This window comes from Platalea leucorodia (genome assembly GCF_965183815.1).
Source record: "Platalea leucorodia genome assembly, chromosome: 1".
In the NCBI taxonomy this organism is placed as follows: Eukaryota; Metazoa; Chordata; class Aves; order Pelecaniformes; family Threskiornithidae; genus Platalea; species Platalea leucorodia.
Window position 1 is genome coordinate 36,447,698 of NC_138823.1, and position 19,367 is coordinate 36,467,064.

Consider the following 19,367-nt stretch of genomic DNA (forward strand, 5'->3'; position numbering starts at 1 on the left):
TGTCTATTTTTGGTGGCTCGTGAGGGGAGGAGGGAGGTGAAGGCAGTATTTCAGTCTCTGGGCTAAATTCAATCTTGGGTCTCCCTTCTCAGAGAGGTACTTTTTTTCCCTTGTGTCATGCCCGGTAGACTCTATTAAAAAAGAAAAAGGTTTGCGGCCCAAGGCTGTCTATGATCGATTAGCGAATCCTAATGGCTTCACAATCGGGCTGAGCTGTTCGGAGCAGGGAGTTATGGCTTTTGCTGTTCCTTCAGGCGCTGAGGCTCAGGGAGGGGAGAGGACCCGGTTCTCGAAGGCGGTAGGAGAAACGGAGACAGTGGGCTTCAGTGAGGGGAGACGGCATCTCTCGAGACAAGGCTCACAGTTATTGTTCAACAAAAACTGAAAGTGAAGAAGCCCTCATTGCTTACACAACACTGGGGATAATTCAGAGGGGTGGAATAGCCTAATATTCAGTCAGACCCGAGGTGGCTCCAAATTCCTGTCTAAATTTCAAGTTTTTCTTTTTATTGCAATAATGAAACACAGGGTGTAGGAATGATAAATTATCACTTTCCCTATATTAACATGTTATAGACCTGATGACAACCAAATCAGTCAACATATGGGAAATATTACAAATATACCATATCCTTATGATATAGTCGCATGATGGAAGTTATTTTCCGATACTGTGTTTTAGTAATTCACATAATTTTTCATTTCATTTCAGGCAGCAGTTTTACAACATCATCAGGAATATATGCAGGAAATAATTCACTCACAAATTCTACTGGATTTAATAGTTCACAGCAGGTAAATTTGTAAATATGAGTCAAGGAAACTTTGGCAAACTTAGAATTATCATCCGCTGAAAAAATGTAACCCTTAAATAGCTTTTTGAATGAAATTAGCATAATTTCGAGTTAAACTAATGTTTATAAATGTTTTTCTTCAATTCATCATCTTCTATAATAGAACTAATTGTCTGCATTTGATGTTCTTATTCATACATCTTCAGTAGTGTGCCTAATAAACTATTTGTATGGGAAGACATACTAAATTATGTGTAATTTAGATTTCGTTTTACTGCCTCACAGCTTTAGGTCCTACAGCATCCAGTCCAGGAAGCATACGTGCTGAAAGTCTGACATGTGTTTGTAGTTATATTTTGGAATCTATACTAAAAAGTAGCAAAACTTTGATGGACTATTCAGTTGCTTTTTTGTCTTGCAGGAATATCCCTCTTATCCCAGTTTTGGCCAGGGCCAATATGCACAGTATTATAATAGCTCACCATATCCTTCACATTACATGACAAACAGCAACACCAGCCCAACGACACCCTCCACAAATGCAACATACCAGCTTCAAGAACCACCATCTGGCATCACCAGTCAAGCGGTTACAGATCCTGCAGCAGGTAATTACATGGATTTTATGGTCCCTATGAAGCACGTTTTTGTAAGTTGAAAGGGGGTTGAATTGGATTTTTTTTTGTGTCTGTGTAGTCATTGATTTTTTTTTTTTTTTTTATTATTTCTTAATCCTGAGCCTGTGGCACATCTTGCACAGATTCTAACAGAAAATAGACTAAAGAAAAACTGGAATCAGTAAAAGTTTAAAGCTTGTATGAAATACAAGTTGTTTGTATTTATTTGTAGAATCCTTGTGTTAAAAATTGCAGGATATGAGAAGGTCTTTACGCTAAAACAGAACCTGGTGCTTTTAACCTCTGTCTTCATTAAGATAAACTCCTTTGATTTTTCCCTAAGTAAGACTGAAATCGAGAGGCCTTCAAACCATAGCCCAACTGTCCACTTGAAAGAGAGCTTTTGTGTTTTTCACTTTCGGAGGACATAATAATGCTTGTAATGGGGAGTTGAAATTGCACAAGTGTTTCCATTTTAAGAAAAGATTTTCAGTGGCTTGTCCTTCTTCCCAGTCATTTTACCTTTCTTGCTGGAATTTGGCAGTCCTTTACTAGTTGAGATATTTTTTGAACAGTTATGCCAAACTGCTCCAGCTGTTTTTGGAAATGAGAGGTGAAAAATACTTCTCCCATTATTAAAAGAAAAAAAATTACATTTTTTAACAGTTCAAGCACGTCAGTAGTTAGTAGATGGCAGAAGTTTGAAATCTGTCAGAGAGAAAGTCCAAGGTTGCAGATGTGTTTCTCAGTAATACGGTAAGAAGGAGCTATGATTTGGCAATGTTATCAGGAGGTTTTGTTTTGGAGTTTTGTTGGGGGATGTTGTTTTTAGTTTTCTCAAAGTACTTGATGGGACTGATCTTGCATGTGCAATGTGAGCTTTAATATAATTTGCTAGGACTCTCTTGCCTTTCTGCGTGATTGTGCACCTGAAGAAAATGTATGTAGTGTTGTCTCTTTTGATACATTTGCTGAAAGTAAGTAGGGAAGAAAATACAGCTGGAGTGTGTGTTTATATACACGAGATCACATGTGTGTGCAATGAATTTGAGAAAGGAATCTTTCTAAACAAATGCATATTGGAGGCTGCAGCTTTTAGAATATATGGGTGCATGTTGGAGTCTGCATAATTACTCTGCTTTTCACTTTGTTTTTAATTTTTTTGTTTTGTTTTCTTGTGGATTTTTTGCTTTTCTTTTTAAGTTGGAAGCAGTAAGTTCCTCTTATCCCCCCCCAAAAAATGTGATCAAGTTTTAGCTTTTATCATGGTACTAAAATTGAATCGTTTTATCATCTGGGTTTCGATCTTTCACAAAATCTTTGCATGTATTTTTTTAAAGTACTTGATACTTCCTAAAAACAACAGTAAACGCATATATGGAGAGAGGAAGTGTATTTTTCTTAGTAGCTTAAAGGTTGTCTTCTTATTTAAATAGTTTTCTATGCTGTATAAGCCTGGACAGAACTTTTCTATCAGTTCCTTTTTAAGGAGTTTTTCTTTTCTCCCTCAAATCTTCCACATTCTTGTTAAGAAAGTTTTCTCTAAAAGTTTGAAAAAAGTTGGTGTGCTTTCTCATGGATGGGTCCTGCACCTAAGCCCTCTTCTAGTTTATGTTTTCATGTATTGAAAGCTGTACATCCGTGGGTGCCCTACCACTGCTCCCTTAGACACGGTCCTTGGTCATGTGCACACCTCCTCTGGCACTGCTGGGACTGCTGTCTCTTTCCCTGAGATATTTATGTTACTGATGTAATGATTCTGAACAACTTCCTTCAAATGGTTTGCAAATAACAAGTCTTATTGTAGGTATGGGGTTATCTTGAGCTGGCTGCCTGTACCACAGGCAGGGACACATTTAGGAAAGTACCTGCTGTGGGCTACTCTCTATTAGGAGGAGCTAATGGAAGCCATCTTTCTGTTCCCCTTCACCAACATCGTCACAGTCAGCAGAAGGTATAGGGCTAGACCGAGATTTCTCCATTTGTCTTTATGCACTTCATGCATTTAAATTAGGATCGAACCCATTCATGCTCCTTCTGTATTGAGTGGAGAGAGATGAGTACCTCTGTTTAGAGTTCAGTTTAACTACGATCTTAATCCTGAGGTGCCAAAGCCTCTCCACTGGTGTGAGAGCAGTTTAAGGTGGCTGACATACCAGTGTTGGGTTCCTAGGTTAAAACTGAGAGCCTTTCACTGCCTCACAAACCTTCAACCCTGGTAGAAGGAAAGTGAGGACTAGTCAGTGAATCCAGTGCTGTGCCTGACATTTCCTCTTGGACAGTGTAAATTTTTTTGCTTTCTTCTTGCTGAAGCTTATTGCAAAGCCTTAGTTGAGCTCATACACAGTATGCTTGGAAGATAAAGCAAGGCTGGGGTCAAAGAAAAGAGAGATCAGCATGGAGGAAGGGAATGCTGGTGGAGTGAGGACAAGTGAAAGGCATATTAGAGAGAAGGAAATTTGCAGTTGGGTCAAAAACACGGAACAAAGGACCAAACTAACCAAATATTAATTACAATTAGTCAGATTTCTGTAGGATGTTTTGCCACATCTGGTCAAGTTAGGCTGCTGATTCTCTACCACAACTAGAACGCTGCATATGAGGGATGGCGAGGAGCAGTGCAAAGCCATCACATTAGGCTACTGTACCCCTTTAGTCGGATGGGCTCCAGCTGCTGAATGGCAGCTGTTCTTGCTGGATGCTGATATCCCTAGACATCTGCTATATTAAAAAAAAAACATGTAATCTGTGCGGTTCTGAACTATGCCAGGACAAGCACAGAACCGCCTTCTGACTTTACAGAGGCACCAGAATAATTTGACAGACATAGGTGGTTCCTATGAATTTGGGCCAGTAAGTGAAACAGAAGAGTCTGGTAAGAAACATGTGAAAAGAGAGAAAGTAATTATGTGCTCTCATGACATTTTTAGTAGAGTTTTGCAGACTCAGAAAGCTCAGATAATTTAACTTTAAATATGTTTAATTCCTTGTCCAAATATAAAATAATCCTTTTATGGTTTCCCACAGTTCCTAGTTAAATATGCAAGTTTTTGCCATGCAATCCAGGACATCCAGGGATTCTTGCAGAGGAACCTGAGATTTTCCATGCTCAGTGTTTCTTCTTTCTCTTTCCCTTGCGGATCTGAAAAATTTCTTGTACTTCGGTTTTTGTACCTTTTGTACAAAACCTTTTGATTGCACAGAGGTTGATAGTCCCTGTCTCCATGTATCAGACATACACATTAATGTTATTTTCTCGTGAACAGAAGGCTGTATTTTTGCTAGTGACATAATCAGAAAATTATTAAACAAAACAATAAATCTCAGTATGACATTTCAAATTTTTAATACGTGCTTTGCTTCAGATTTCACTGAAAAATTTGTTTCTGTTCAAAAGTAAGAATTTTCAAAGTTTTTCTTTTCACTTGTAGAATCCTAGCTTTTGCTTTACAGAATAAAATGTTTTTCATCAGGATAACAGCAGAATATTAGGTTTCTTCTGGTAAGAGCTTTCAATCCATACATGAGTAGATTATCCCAGGTATGAACAGCAAGTTGCTGATTTTTCATGTGAGCTGTGGTATGTAAGAGAAGTAATAATAATTAAAATGATAAAAAATAATGAAAGTAGACTAGTGAGCAAAAATTCTTTCTCCCTTCCAATACTCAAATTCTTTGAAGTAGGTTCAGAGTGAACAAAAAGAAGTATTTCTTTATGTTGCATACAGGTAAGCTGTGCAGCTTCTTGCTGCAGGATGTTGTGGATGCAAAAAGTTTATGCCGGTTCAAGCATTGCTTAGACAAACTCAAAAATTGGATTTACACAGATGCCAAATTCAATTCAAGAAATTCTTGACACAAAAAAATCACTGGAGACAGTGGATGAATTAGTGCTATGTATATGTCTGTCCTTTTTATGCTCTCTGACATAGTCACTTGCTGTTGGCCAGTGTTGAAATTTATCCTGGACGGATAGAATTTTGCCCCAATCCATTACGCCTGCCCTGATGTCCTAAAATAATTACAGGAACATTCATAGCATGTATTTCTAAGAGTTAATGTAGAAAATAACTACTTTTTCTAAAGCTTTCATCATTTTCTCTTGCAATATTTCAACTCCGTCATCACAGCTGGTAACAAAAAATTCTTGCTTTGTGCAAATTTTTGTTTAGAAATGCAGTCAACAAAGCTGAATTTATCCTTCTATTTCATATGATGCTGTATTTATGATTTATTAAACAGTGTTTCTCACAAGAGAGACTTACATTGTTCTTGAGATTTGATCTCTCTCAGTTTTCTTGGTTTCTGCAATAAGTATGTTTAAAATATTACTGGAAGGTTTTTTTCATATTGCTCACATACTTCACAATGCAGATTAAAAACCCCACAAGGGCTGTGCTAGCCAACAAATATTGTTCTCAGCCATGGGTCACCATTTTGCTCTTAAAGACTAAACTTCTTTTTCCTTGAACACTATATAACATTTAGTATTGCAAAAGGGAAAGCTACTTTTACAGTTTCTCCTTATCATATTTCATGACAATAAATTAAAGACAGGAAAGCGAAACAGAGCAAATAGACTACATAGGCAACTTTTCACTAATACCTGTATGGAAACAAATACTGCCATATTCGCAGTATAATACTGGCGTTCTCATGTTTGCTCTTTTTCATAAATATAAATGAAGAGTAAATCTAGAGTATATATTTACATAGGAAGGAAACACAATGAAAATTCTGTAAAAACAGAAATGAGATTGGATGCAATAATGAATGGCAAAGTACGGCAGTGGTTTTGCTTTTCTGATAATGGGTGTTCTCCTGTTTTTATGTTAACAATGTACAAATTTTAACTCTTGCATTGCATTCAACAACATATAGCCTGACTCACTGTCACAAGATATGTTGAGGCTAAGATCTTGATGTACTTTTCAACAGATTTTTTAGTAGATAAACAGGATGTTTGTCATTGGTTTTAGTAGGATTAAAAATAACAATAATTTCGAATTGTTTGAAACCATAAATAATGAGTAAAGAAGAAGTGCCTACAATGGAGAGAGGTACTACCTGCCCATGATGGGATTGCTTCACCTTTTTTTTCTTCAACATTGAAAGTGGCAGAAAAAATTCTGGACCACTGCAGGGCTTGTTAATACAGTTGTTGTCATACATACCTAATGTATACTGGTTTACATGATATACATAGTATTATATTTTGTAAATATTTTGAATATACAATCCTAAATCAAAAAGTCACCCAAGTCTTGAAATAAATTGGCATTCTTGCCAATGTTTTTAACAGATTATTGAGGGTTTCTGTCAGTTCATAATAGTATGCTAGTAGTCCTCAACCAACATTAGATTCGTTTTTCAGAGGGAGATTTTGACATTCTGTCAGAACAGCGCTGAAGATATCCTTCTATGATCCTGTCAGCAGGCATTATTGTATTTCTTGCAATACTTATTTAGTAGTTTTACTTACTTACTACTATAGTAGTAGTCATTTTTTTTTTTATAGAGAAGTAAAAAAAAAAAAAAAATCCTCAAATACCTATGTGATTCTACTGCATTGTTTGATCCTGGTCCAGTTTTACATAAGCAGTGAAGCAAGAAGTTTGTATAGTGAAATTTTGTGTTTAGCTTTATTTATGCAAAAGTAAGAAAGAAAATCATAGCTGAGACTGACATATTGAAACTACCTTATACTTATATAATGAAATTATCTTATACTTTTATTTTGGTAAACAGGAGTTGAAATAACACTGGCCTGAGGATTTAAGGTCTCTATTTGAAATGAAGTATAAGATTTGGGTGGAAACCATTAATCTGGGCACAATCTAAATGGAAAATATATTTACATACCTATTTGCAGAGACATTTGACTGTAGTAGCTATCCTAGACCCATCTCATCCATGTGATTTACATTGTGACATGAGATATGATTACTTTGATAATGTGTGTTTACTCCTTTTTGCATACCCTTTCAGTGTAGTGGGGAAAAAGTCTGATGAAATTTGCAATGCCTTTGGCAACAGCAAGAGCTCTACCCACACACTTGCCAGTCAGATTTACCTAGAGATAGACTTGATTTGGGGATTTCTGGGACAGCTAGTTTTCCCCAAATTTGTCATTTGATACTATTGCTGTAGTAAGAAAATACAGCAATTACTTAGCGGGATTTCCGTAACAAACAGAAAGGAATTACAAAATACAGTGTTGCAAATGGTATCTCCGTGGCTGTATTGCCTATTCATAAGTAATCAAAGTATTCTCATTTATGAAATGATGGAAAATTGTCCTGTGTGACAGAACCGTCAAAACTGCCCATGATGATGTATAACGGGGAAGTATATGCTTATGATATTTTATGTCAAGCTGCAATAATATGGTTCTTTGTAGCACAGGGGAAGGTCTGCTACAGTATGGTTCATATATTTTAGGTAAAATAGAATGAAAACATATTTTATTCCTCACAATTATGTGCAGGTTGGAAAAAGAGGTATACACTTGTAGAATCTGGGTTAAAAATGTTTTTCTTACTGACTAGAGAAGTCAAGATTGGGTCTGTTACACTTGGTCAAGGTTTGGAAGAGGGAATTCTGAGTGTGTGAAGCAGAAACAAGCCGTAACGTTTGGTGTCAGACAGCGTGGGGCAGAGTGCAGAGAGGTGCCATAGCAGAGAGATCTAAAATGATGTGTGTCTGTTAATGGATGCAGAAGAATAACTGTTACTACAATATTATTATAATTTTGTGAAGGCGTAGGCAACAGACAGAAATGGCTTTAGTGGTCCAGACCAACGGATCAACTGGCCCTGTACCCTGCCTGCTGCAGTGGCCACCAGCAGACACCCTGGGAGCAGCAAGGACAGGCTAAGCTTGTATAAGACTTGCCCTAAGCACTTTTCCAGCTTCCAGATATTTTCATCTCAGGGGATTTCCAAAGCTGCTGTTGTTTGTATGTTTAGGGTGTGCCTACATTTTAATTTGGAGCAGGAGTCTGTTTGGAAGCAAAGAAAGAGCTTTGACTCAGCAGAGCGGTCCTAGAGCACCCAGCTAGAGTCCTTCCAGACCAAACTAACCTGGACGGTGTCCTCCAGGACAGCTCCTAATTTCTCCAGCCCCTATTGAGGATGCTCAGGACACCAGATCAGGCTGGACCTACAATGAAATGACTTCCCAGAAACAGGCAGTGAAGCATGGGGTCGCCAGCACTTGTTTGGTCCCACAGACCCAACCTGCTAGTGCAGACATGGCCATAGCACCCCTGAAATCCTCTTTTCCAAGGATTTCTCCAGGCTCCTCTTGAACCCTTGTAAGCTTTTGAGAGCCTGGCTTTTTTTGAGAAAAGGTGCTACAAATCTAGCTTTTATTTCTCAGAGTAGGTACAAGGAAGAAATTTTTTACAATGAGGGTGGTGAAACACTGGAACAGGTTGCCCAGAGAGGCGGTAGATGCCCCATCCCTGGAAACATTCGAGGTCCGGTTGGGTTGGGCTCTGAGCAACCTGATCTAGTTGAAGATGTCCCTGCTTATTTCTGGGGGGTTGGACTAGATGACCTTTAAAGGTCCCTTCCAACCCAAACTATTCTATGATTCTATGATTCTTTTATCTGAATGCCTCCTTCTTGTGTTTAGCCCGGCCGCTGCCAGCTTCCTTTGGTGATCTTGCTTTATATTGGGGCAGGTAGTGGAGAGCTGATCCTCACCCACTTTTCTGCTCATGATTTTGTGGAGGGCTGGGTTTTCTCTTGTCCTTCCCTGTGTTTGTGATGCTCAGGAGCAGGATAAAATTAAATTCAATGCTTTAGAAACATAATCATTTCCCTTGGCTAATATTAAAGTATGTCTGTTACTATGAAGTTAGCTGAGGTTGAACAAATCAACCTCCTTCTATCAACGAATGTAGAATAATGGGTATAACAAGAACGTGTTTTGTGGCTATATAGCTTGACTTCAGCAAGGCTTTTGCTGCCCTGACAGTTAAATCTTTTCACTTAACAATCTTATAAGCAAACTAGGCTAAAGCAGTCTAGCAGAAACTACAGCAGAATGATATAAAGCTGTTTAGGAAACCACGTCCAAAGAGAAGTCAGTGAGAGCTTGCTGTTAAAATAGAAGGATGGCTACAGCAGCATTCCTCAGTGTCTGCCTTGGGCCCAGCATTTTCATTAATCATTTAGATGACGGAACAGAATGTGTTTGCCTATTAAATATGTAGATGACACCATGCTGAGAGGGGCTGTGAGTTCTTTGGAGACAGGATGAGAACTCAAAAAATGGAGATGTGATCTGAATAGGAGCAGGTGTGAGGTATACATTTAGGCAGGAATGATGAACTGCACAAATGTGGGATGGGGAATGTTGGCAGCTCCTTCCAGGCTCTACCTTTCCCCGCGGACCGCTCTCAGTACTCCAGATATTAGTGGCACACCGAGTACCCTCAGCCGCTGTTGTTTTTCTTGCTCCAGAATTTGTCAGGGCTTGGGCTTGTCAAGGCTCAGGGCTCAGCTGGATAGTGGATTCTTTAATTGGGTTTCCTTATGAGGACCTGAGTGCGACCATTGGACAGTGAGCTGGTAACCCAACCGTGCACATGGAGGCCGTCCTGTCGAGCAGCCTTAATCCAAAAAGTACATGCTACGGTTTCCCTTCACATACATGGAATAAGTTTCTTACACACTATGTCACGTTTCCCCCCGTTGGTTACTGCCATCTGTCACACTGATAAAACGGATTGGTCTCCTGAGTAGGCTCAGAAGCTCCAGGTATTAGCAATGTTGTGTATTCAGTTCATGTGCAATATTTGGCCAGGTCTTTGAGGAATGCCCAGTTAAGTGCCGCTTCTTCCTCGGAAGATGATCTAGGGGTCCTGAAATTAACATTTATTGAAAATATTGCAGAAAATGCAAATTGTCCCCTACCAAGTGGTGTCCAGGGGAGTGTAGCCTGCGGGACATGGGAAGTAAAGCTTTGCTCAACTTGGCTTTGGATTACTGGGTCCAGTTTGGAGAGAAAATAGAGAGCAATAATCAAAGCCTAGAAAAGAAGATCGTCAGGGAAGGGTTAACCTAACAACAAAGAGGATCTGAGAAGAGTCTTCAAATGCATGCAAATACCATGAAGGGAAGAATTTTTTCCCCACTTTCATGGATGGAACTTAAATTGCTGTAATGAATGCTGAACTTGTATGTTTTGTTTCTAATGGTATGGCTGTTGAAGCAGCAGAGCAGCTTGCCTGGAGAGATCCATAAGAGCAAGACAGACAAATCTCTCTTGGGAATGATGCAGCTACAGTGGGCCCCAGAAGAGTGGGCTATGGTGTGCCCAGCCAACCTTGGTGTCCCAAGGTAGGGTGGGCTATGGTGTGGCCAGCCAACCTTGGGGTCCCGATGTAGGGTTGAGAGTCTTTCTGTCAGGTGAGGGTCTGGCCCATTCAGACAGATGACTTGCACCTGAGAAGGGGAGATGGAAATGAGCCTCCACCCAAATTTGCAGCCCTGTGTTAGACATTTTGAATGCAGTATACCTAAATGAAGGTGTTTGCAAAAATGGAAAGCTGGATGGCTCTTACAAACAGTCTTTCTTCCCCACCCTCACCACGCTCTGCTCTGTGTGCTCCCTCTTTTAAGGTTTACTTGGTTTTATTTGTCATGAAGTTTTTTTTTATACTTTTTCCACGCTATCTGTTCCCTGTTTTATCTATTATTATTGTTACTACACCAAGTTTAATACTTAAAATTTTAGGCATAGCACATCTGTGAGAAGAATTTAAAAACTAGGACCTAAAGCCAAACTCCTAAAAATACTGTCAGAGACCAAGAGCAACCCTAATTTCAATTAGTCAATAGGAAATGCAATTTTTCATTACATCTGAATTTTAGAGCACATATTTAGAACACCATTGGCTGATATACCTGTTGGAGAAATTCTAGTCTGTGTATTTTACTGGGTTGTAATTTATTTCAAAGCTTTTGTGCATTGTTTTCTTTCTTTTCTTTTTCTTTTTTATTAAGGATTTTAATAATAAAAAAATGTATAGCAGATAGATAAACTCATTTAAGTTTAAAAGGTTGGGAAAATTTGTATTAGTTGAGTTATGATTTCTTATTTACGTTTTAGTACAGTAGGTGAAAGAGCAATCAGCATTCAAAGTATTTGTTCAGATAAACATTCTGAAGTGTACATTGTCATAGGAAAAAATGTGTATTGGAATGTACATGATCTTCGACATTTAAACCTCTGTCTTTAGTTATGTAGACTGACATGGCTGGGTGATTTTTGTTGTTTGGCACATACACAGAATCACTCTTTTAGGTATAGGTTGAGTCTTTTTTGAGGATTCTTTCTTTTACCTTGACTTACATCTTAACTTGTTATTCTGCTTTGCTTAATGTAGCCTGAGATACTTAGGTAAAAGTAACGTGAAATATATAATATATGCTAATTTCCATTATGTGTAGATTCAAAGGCTGAACATGAGAACTTCAAGACCTTCTCCTTTCATTCAGCACAAGCAACGGTTATTAGTTTGAGTAACTGTGAATATGTGGTGTTACACAGATGTCCAGAGTCTTCTCCTTAATCTAACCTTTGACCTCAACAGGATTTTTTTTAGCAGAAAGAATCACTTGTGTGAGAAGTATACCTGTCTGTTCCAACTGGAATGCCATGGTCTAGGCGGATTAAAGAGTAAATAAATATTGATGCAAATATTCACAGCTACTGAACTCTAAAGAGTAGTTAAAGTTAACTGAGAAGTGAAATTGATAAATATATTGTATGCTGAAAATTCCAGCTGCCTTCACAAAAATAGGGTTTTTTAGGGAAAAAAAACAATAACCGCCAAAATAAAAGTCTTTTCTTTGTGAACTTAAGACTGTGAAAAAGTCTTGAAAAGAGATTTAAAAATGTGTTGTTGCATTTGTGAGGAGTATGGTACTTCTAGTTAAATGAGATAGGAAGGACTGAGTGTCTGCTTTGTTAATGTTCAAGCACTTTACTGTTACTGAGTCTATGGATGTTAATAATACCAAAACATCTTCCACCTAGCATGTTTTCAGGAAAACTTGGTTGTTCTTACATATGTAAATCATCATTCTTTTTCACCTGTTCAACAACAGTAAATATTTTTGTAAATAAATTTTGCTGAAGCATAATAATTAGCATACAATACTGTTTATAAAGAATTCTGTCGTGTCTTGAAGGTACTCATTGGAAAAGTTCAGTGTTGAGTAGGCCTCTGAAGAATATTGTAAATTTCATCTTCATAGTTGATGCATATTTAAAACTTATTAATTGAACTTACCTTGGGAAAATAAGGACTCTATTTTATTCCATATTTAGAAAGAATTCTATTCATCTGGCTCAAATGTAGCGATTGAAAAGTAAAGTGTCTGCAACGGGGCAATTTGGAAAAGTTTTCAATTTCTATATGGTTTTTTTTTTCACACCTGGATGTTTTTTTTCTTACCAGTCAGCATAATGGTTATCTTAAAGCATGTTTGAAAACTTAGAATTAAATCAGTGTTCTTTAAAAAAAAAGCTGGTATCCCTTAAAATTGTTCATTTAGAGTTTAATCTTGTCTGTGAAGTGATATGATCTCTATGATTTGAAGGAATGAAGATTTTTTTTTTTACTTACTCCTTTTTTATTTGTTTACTGAAATAATTTATCTCTCTGTTTTTACATATAACTTGAACTCGATGTAATTAATTTATGTATCAGTATTGCCACTTATCATTGTAGATTTAATTATTTTAGTTAGGACTCTTTAGTGAACATCCTGGTTTTAGTGTTATATGTAAAAAGCAAGTAAAAGTTGAACATTTTGAAGTTTAAACTGAAAAGTGAAAATGTCATTTCTTTACTACAGCAGAATACAGTACAATCCACAGTCCATCAACACCCATTAAAGATTCAGATTCAGATAGATTGCGTCGTAGTTCAGATGGGAAATCACGTGGACGTGGCAGAAGAAACAATAATCCTTCACCACCACCTGACTCTGATCTAGAGGTACATTGTATTAGATGTCTTTGACCTGGTACAGACTCTAATTTTATCATTATTTTGCAGAGAGAAGTATTATTTACACATCAAAAATGAAGTGGCAGTGGAGCTCCCTTTCTTTTTTTTTTTCTAATAGTATTTTTGTAGAAGATAGATAGAATTTTTCTTGTAAAGAAACTTCTTCATGAAGAGCGCCTACTTTCTCCGAAAAATATTGAGGGTTTCTTTCTCCTTTGGATTAAAAAAAAAAAAAGCAACCTTTTCCCAAGTCAACGAAAGGTTTGCGTTTGGACAGGAGACACTTCTAGCACAATAGTGGTTTTTGTTCTCTTGTGCTATGTTCACATTCCCCTCAGTGGCCCATGCTTTGTGTTGAGAACACATCTCCAGTGACACACCACAGCTATGAGTGTCCACACTGCATTACTTTTCCTTTCCAAGAGCTTAGCCCATTTGTCATCATGGGAAATCCAATCTCACCAGGATTTAAAATACTTGTATTTGAACACTTTATTTTTCATTAAAATATCATTTTGTGTGTGGTCAGAGGACAAATATAAAACACATATTTTCCATTGGCTGTAAGCGAAAGAATTATTTACTGATGCCATAAATTCTTACACATGCATCATCTGAGTTCATAGTTTTCATTCTTCAGGTGCCTAAAATCCATTAAAAATGAACATAGATTAAGGGGTTTTAAGTGCTTAGCAGCAATTTGCTTTATTTTGTTTTTAGAGGTAATTTTCAAGAGCAGTTATATGAAGTTTGTTTTGTAAGACTTGCAGAAATACAGAATTCAAACCGAGAAGTTTTAATTTTCAGAGGCTTCTCTTCATTTATTTCAGTTTCTATCTCACATCTGGCTTTAAAATAATACAGCATACATCTTGTTTTCTGTGTGTATTTGACAATAACTATAATTTTATTCTAATAGAATAATTTGATATAATAGCAATTGTAGTAAAAAGCTAACAGATTGTATTACCCTATTCTGGAAAAAACTTGTTAGTTCTGAAAATAAATGGAAAGGAAACTATGGTTTTAATATATAACCATTTCAATACAATTTTCTCATTTGTGCACTTACTGATTCAAATTTTAACTTTCCATATCAAGTATCAGCTTCACAGAGGAACACATTGATTTGATTCTCTTTTTACAGAGAGTATTCATTTGGGATTTGGATGAGACAATCATCATTTTCCATTCCTTGCTTACAGGGTCCTATGCCAACAGATATGGAAGGGTAAGTGTCAAGAAACTGATGGAAATTTTCAGTAGTATTTGCTGGTTTATGGTTGATACACAAGGAAGACCAGAACATTAGTTGATTTTTCCAGAGGCAAAATGGTACTGGTGTTTCAAGACATAAAAAATCACGGAGTAAAGCTGTTTCACATGTCCATTCTTTGCACTTACTCAGCTCTTATATTCAGTTAATAATTAAATAGAGTTGGGAGTAATACTTTGACTGTTTGAGGTTTGGTTTGTAGGTACAGAGTGTCTGAAACCTGTTGATATCATCAAAATCTGCAAACGTTTAGCTCCCCTTAGACAGCAAAGAACTTCCAGGAGTGATTGCTAAAATAACATTTTAGTTCTGAGCGATCGGCGATGGACTGTGCTCTGTATTGAGAAGGCAAGAGGAAGAATACTTTTGGACACAGATTACTCTGAAATTTTTTACCTTAACTTTTTTTTTAATCTACATACTGATTGATGTTTTTGAAAGTCTGCTTATGAGTCAAATCTTTCTATTATGCACAGTCTATAAATCATAACTGAACTGGTGAATATGTCTACAGACTGTGGGTTTCCTTGGTAATTCTCAGAAGAGAAATGTGGTCTTAGGTGAATAAGGACAGTTTATGAATAGAATGCCCATGTGAGATCAAACTTTGTTTATCCAGGATTGTATTTGAAAGCTGATGTCTCAGCTTGTGCTAAAGTCTGTTGTGCCATTTCATGTTCACTTCATGCAAGGTGTAACTAGAATGTGATTTTTTTGGTAACCTTAAAAAATTCTTCATATAATGAACAAGCAGATAGTTTTGTCTGGCTTCATGTAATCACTCCGTCTTCTTGTAAAGCTTATATTTATCACTAAAAGCTTTTACCCTACACCCAGTTGAGTGAAGGGCAAAGCTACTACTGATTCAGTCCGTGCCTGGGTCAGGTTCTGAATTCCTCCTAACAGCTTTTTGCATTATAAAAATCTAAAGCAGTACTTCTTTGCAACCTTCCTTGCTTGTTCAGGTGCATTGTATTTTCAGAAGTGTTTGCTCTAATAGCAGCTTACCTGTTTGAGGAATATAATTAGTTTTTTTCATTATGTGTCAGAAAAGCAAGTTAATTCAGTAGCCTTGGTTTCCTATGTGTTAATAGCTTCTATTTAGGTGGTAGAAAGACACTAGAACTTTAAATGTTTCGTCAATTATTGTATGGCTACATACAGACAGTAGCATTATAGAGTATTAAACATTTACAAAAAGTTGTTTTCCATTTCTCAGCCTTTGTGAAGATATGACAAACTCCCTCCAAAACCAGCTTTTGCATGGCACTCCAAAATCGCCAAATCTGTGACAGTTTAATTCAGCTCAGAATGAGGAGAACAAATCCCAGTGATCACAAAAAACCTCGGTGCAAACAGAATCTCACCACTTGCTTTTGGGCAGCAGAGCAGGGCTGGAAAAGCCTAATTAGTCATTGCTGTAGAAGTACTTGTGCAAGCATATTTTTCCCATTTGTTACTAGTTCCCTATAGTGGTTTCATTAACTGGGGCCTGAACATAAACACCTTTCTTGCTGAATGCTTGAGGCTGAGGAAAGTGGCTAGTATTTAGCTGCTGAGATATAAATACATATGCTGCAAGGAGCTGGGTGACTCCTGATTGCAGCCCCATCACTGTTGGCACTGTTTACTTGAGATGTAGCTTTCACCCGGCCAGCTCTGGTTGCATGGCATGTGGCAGAATACTTTTGCATTGCTAAATGACAACCGACCATTGATGTAAAGAGGGATGACGGCATTAGTGCTTATGCTGTGGATAAATATCCCTTACAGGTGAGAGGTAGCAACGTGCATGTCCATGGCTCTCAGATGCAGTCATGAAAATGTGCCATTCTTGCTTTGTTTTCTTAAAGTTTCGTTCATATCACAGTTTCTCTTGGCTTATTGACAGCTTCAGAGAACAGTTAGCAATTTCCGTAGACATTGGAAAAAGATAGTGTCAAATGTTCAAAGCAAACATGCTAAAACATGTATCTGTCATATCAGAATTGTAGGGTTCATTTGCAGCAATGGGAGGTGCACATTTTTTTAAAGAGTGTTTCCTAATGATTTTTGGCCTTCAAACTTAGAAATCCAGATCATAAGTCAATCTGAAAAAAATAAAAAATTGTTGAGGGAAAGTTTTGTTCTTTTCACCTGAATTCTGCTTTTTGAGTGATCTAACCGTGTTCTCATATGTTTCTGTACTGTGGCAAGGGCTAGAAATGCCCTTTTAAAAAATTAAATCTAAGCTGCTCACATAATCATTAAAATACAAAAGCTGGATCTTCAAACAAACAAAAATATCCTAATTAAATAGTAGGGGATTTGGCAACTTGGCATTCAGCTCTTTTCATAATGCCTGAGTGAGTTTCATGGTGAATGACTATGAATGACGAGCAGCCCTGCTGCTGAAGGGATTGATTTTCTTCTCCTTATTCTCTACCTCGTTCCTCATAACTTCTTGCTTGTGCCACCCTTTTCTGTGTATTCTTACTTTCTCATCTGTTTTTATCACCTGCTCTCCTTTTACTGCTATTGTGCTCTGCTTTCTCCCTGCTTTTGTCCTTCAACTTTGGTGGAATAAAATAATACCCTTGTTTTTCAGTTTGCACAGTCATGGTATAAACTGCTATGTTTTTATTTAAGGGTGATTTGAATTTTGTGAATTTCATGGAAATGTATGAAACTAGTATAGGAATATGATTTGTACTTCCATAAAAGAAGAAAAAGAAACAAAACAAAACATTTCCATTTGCTTTTGGAATTTTTTTTAATATGTACAGAGAGAGATCTATTGATCAAATATCAAGTTATCAGTTACTTCAATTGGCACTAGGGCTTCTAACACCTCAAAACTTATGTTTTGAGCCAGATGTCAACTGATTAAGTTTTTCAATTTGGAAAAAGTTGGAGCCCTTCTTTAGTATCTTGGAGCAGGTGGAAATACATCTCAGTACTGGTACTAGAATACTGTGGTCTTTACGTACATTTCCATTCTCCATGAAAGCATTTATATTCAGAGGCTTTAAAGGAATTTTCCTTTAAATTATAAGCTATTTTAATGTGGTTTAATATATTTTAGAGATTGAGAAAAACAAAGCCTGGTTTCACTTAACCCTTCATTTGTGACCTGTAGGCTTAAGTGGAAAATAAGCCTTGTACCCAAAGTGAACTTTCCTGTTTTTCAACTTCTTGTTTCTCCACAAAACAAAGAAATCAAGTGGGTAGAATTTAGAAATGACATACAGACAATGTTTTGGCTCCAACACCAGGATTCAAAACAAGAGGCCTGATTAAGCAGTTTGACATTGGTATTTCTTTTCTTTAGCTAAACTGTACCTCCCTCAGAGATTTGTACCTGATTTTGACCATACCTGAAAAGACACTCCACCTGAACCTGCAAATCCCAATCAACAAGAACAGATTGTTAGCTTTCCTCCTCATTGTGTGACGCCTCACCATAATTAGTTAGCAATTAGTGGCTTAAAATTGCAAAAGAAGGCTTGGTATGGGATTATTTTTTTTAAAACCTTATTCTAGCCTAATCTTTTTTTAAAGTTTTCAGCCCCCACTGTAATGTGTGACATCAGAGTTTAATCTACGGCGGTGCCAAGGCTCTTGTGCTTTTTACTAGAGCAGTTGCAAGATTGTGACTACACAGATATTTAAAACCCTAATGCAGATAAGGCTTTTGCTTCTGTTAAATATGTGGGTATCCAGAGCTGCAGCTTAACACAGTTTTTATGCTAAGTGGAACTTTCTATAGAAAAAGATTGTGTTTAATCAAGGAATTAAGTTTTCTTTGAAAAGCAACCTGTTTTGTTTCTTCTCTTAGCTTTTATGGTATTTAATCTGACATTTTCAGTAGGTGCCAATGATTTTCTTATTTGTTTTTCTCCTAATTAAATTAACCTAATAAATGGCATTATTTTAATATTACTTTAGAGAAATCCCCATTCTGTTTTGTCTGCCATTTAAAAATACCTTGGAGTGAAGTCGTTCACAGAAAGATTTACTGAAAGCCATTTTTTCAGACTCAGAAGCATGATAAAAAGTTTAATAAAAATGTTTCATTTAAGTCATGCGTACATTGAAACTGAAAATATATATTCAAAGCCATTTGTTTAAAATTAACCATATGGGTTCATAACCAACATAATGTTCTGTCTGCTGATTTATTCTGCTTTTCAAAATGGTGTTCCTATTTATGGATGGAAGCTCAGAATGGGATTAGTTCTGCACTGTTAGGTTAGCACTTGATAATCAAGATGTAGCTAGTGATCTTCATCTGCATCTTAGACACAGTCCATCTAATTCCTTTTAATAACTAGAGCAGAGAGTTCTGTGGAGCGACTTCTATTAGTGTTCAGGGACAACAGAAATCCTTGTCTCGTTTAAAAAAAAAAGAAAGGCTAATGAGCTATGAAGGATGGTGGGGTGGTAACTGGGCACAAAGATAACCAGGAATGTCAGAGGGAAAAGTAGCCTCAGGCCTAGCTAGAGAGAAAACATCACCTGCTTTCCACCTCACACGCCTACAAAAGTAAAATAAAGGAAGACACAGGTCTACAAAGAGAGCAATATTAAAACAGAGAGACAGAATACTTTTGTTCATATTTTAAAGTCTTTCCATTTGAATTAAGAAGCCAAATATTCTTTTTTTGTCA

At 37.0% G+C, this 19,367-nt stretch overlaps 1 protein-coding gene across 7 annotated transcripts in view; it reads left to right on the forward strand.

The window, feature by feature from the left end:
• EYA1 (EYA transcriptional coactivator and phosphatase 1) overlaps positions 1-19,367 on the forward strand; it is a gene marked incomplete at both ends in the record, with an annotated part of 155,074 nt that overhangs the window by 96,060 nt on the left and 39,647 nt on the right. For 5 of the 7 annotated variants that reach the window (XM_082324384.1, XM_082324386.1, XM_082324389.1 and 2 more), the window contains 4 exons: positions 717-795; positions 1,216-1,402; positions 13,291-13,430; positions 14,590-14,673. In XM_082324384.1, the coding sequence (XP_082180510.1) occupies positions 717-795; positions 1,216-1,402; positions 13,291-13,430; positions 14,590-14,673 (490 nt within the window). Of the gene's footprint in view, positions 1-716; positions 796-1,215; positions 1,403-13,287; positions 13,431-14,589; positions 14,674-19,367 lie in introns of all 7 variants that reach the window. The other 2 variants (XM_082324385.1, XM_082324387.1) reach the window with 1 other exon arrangement.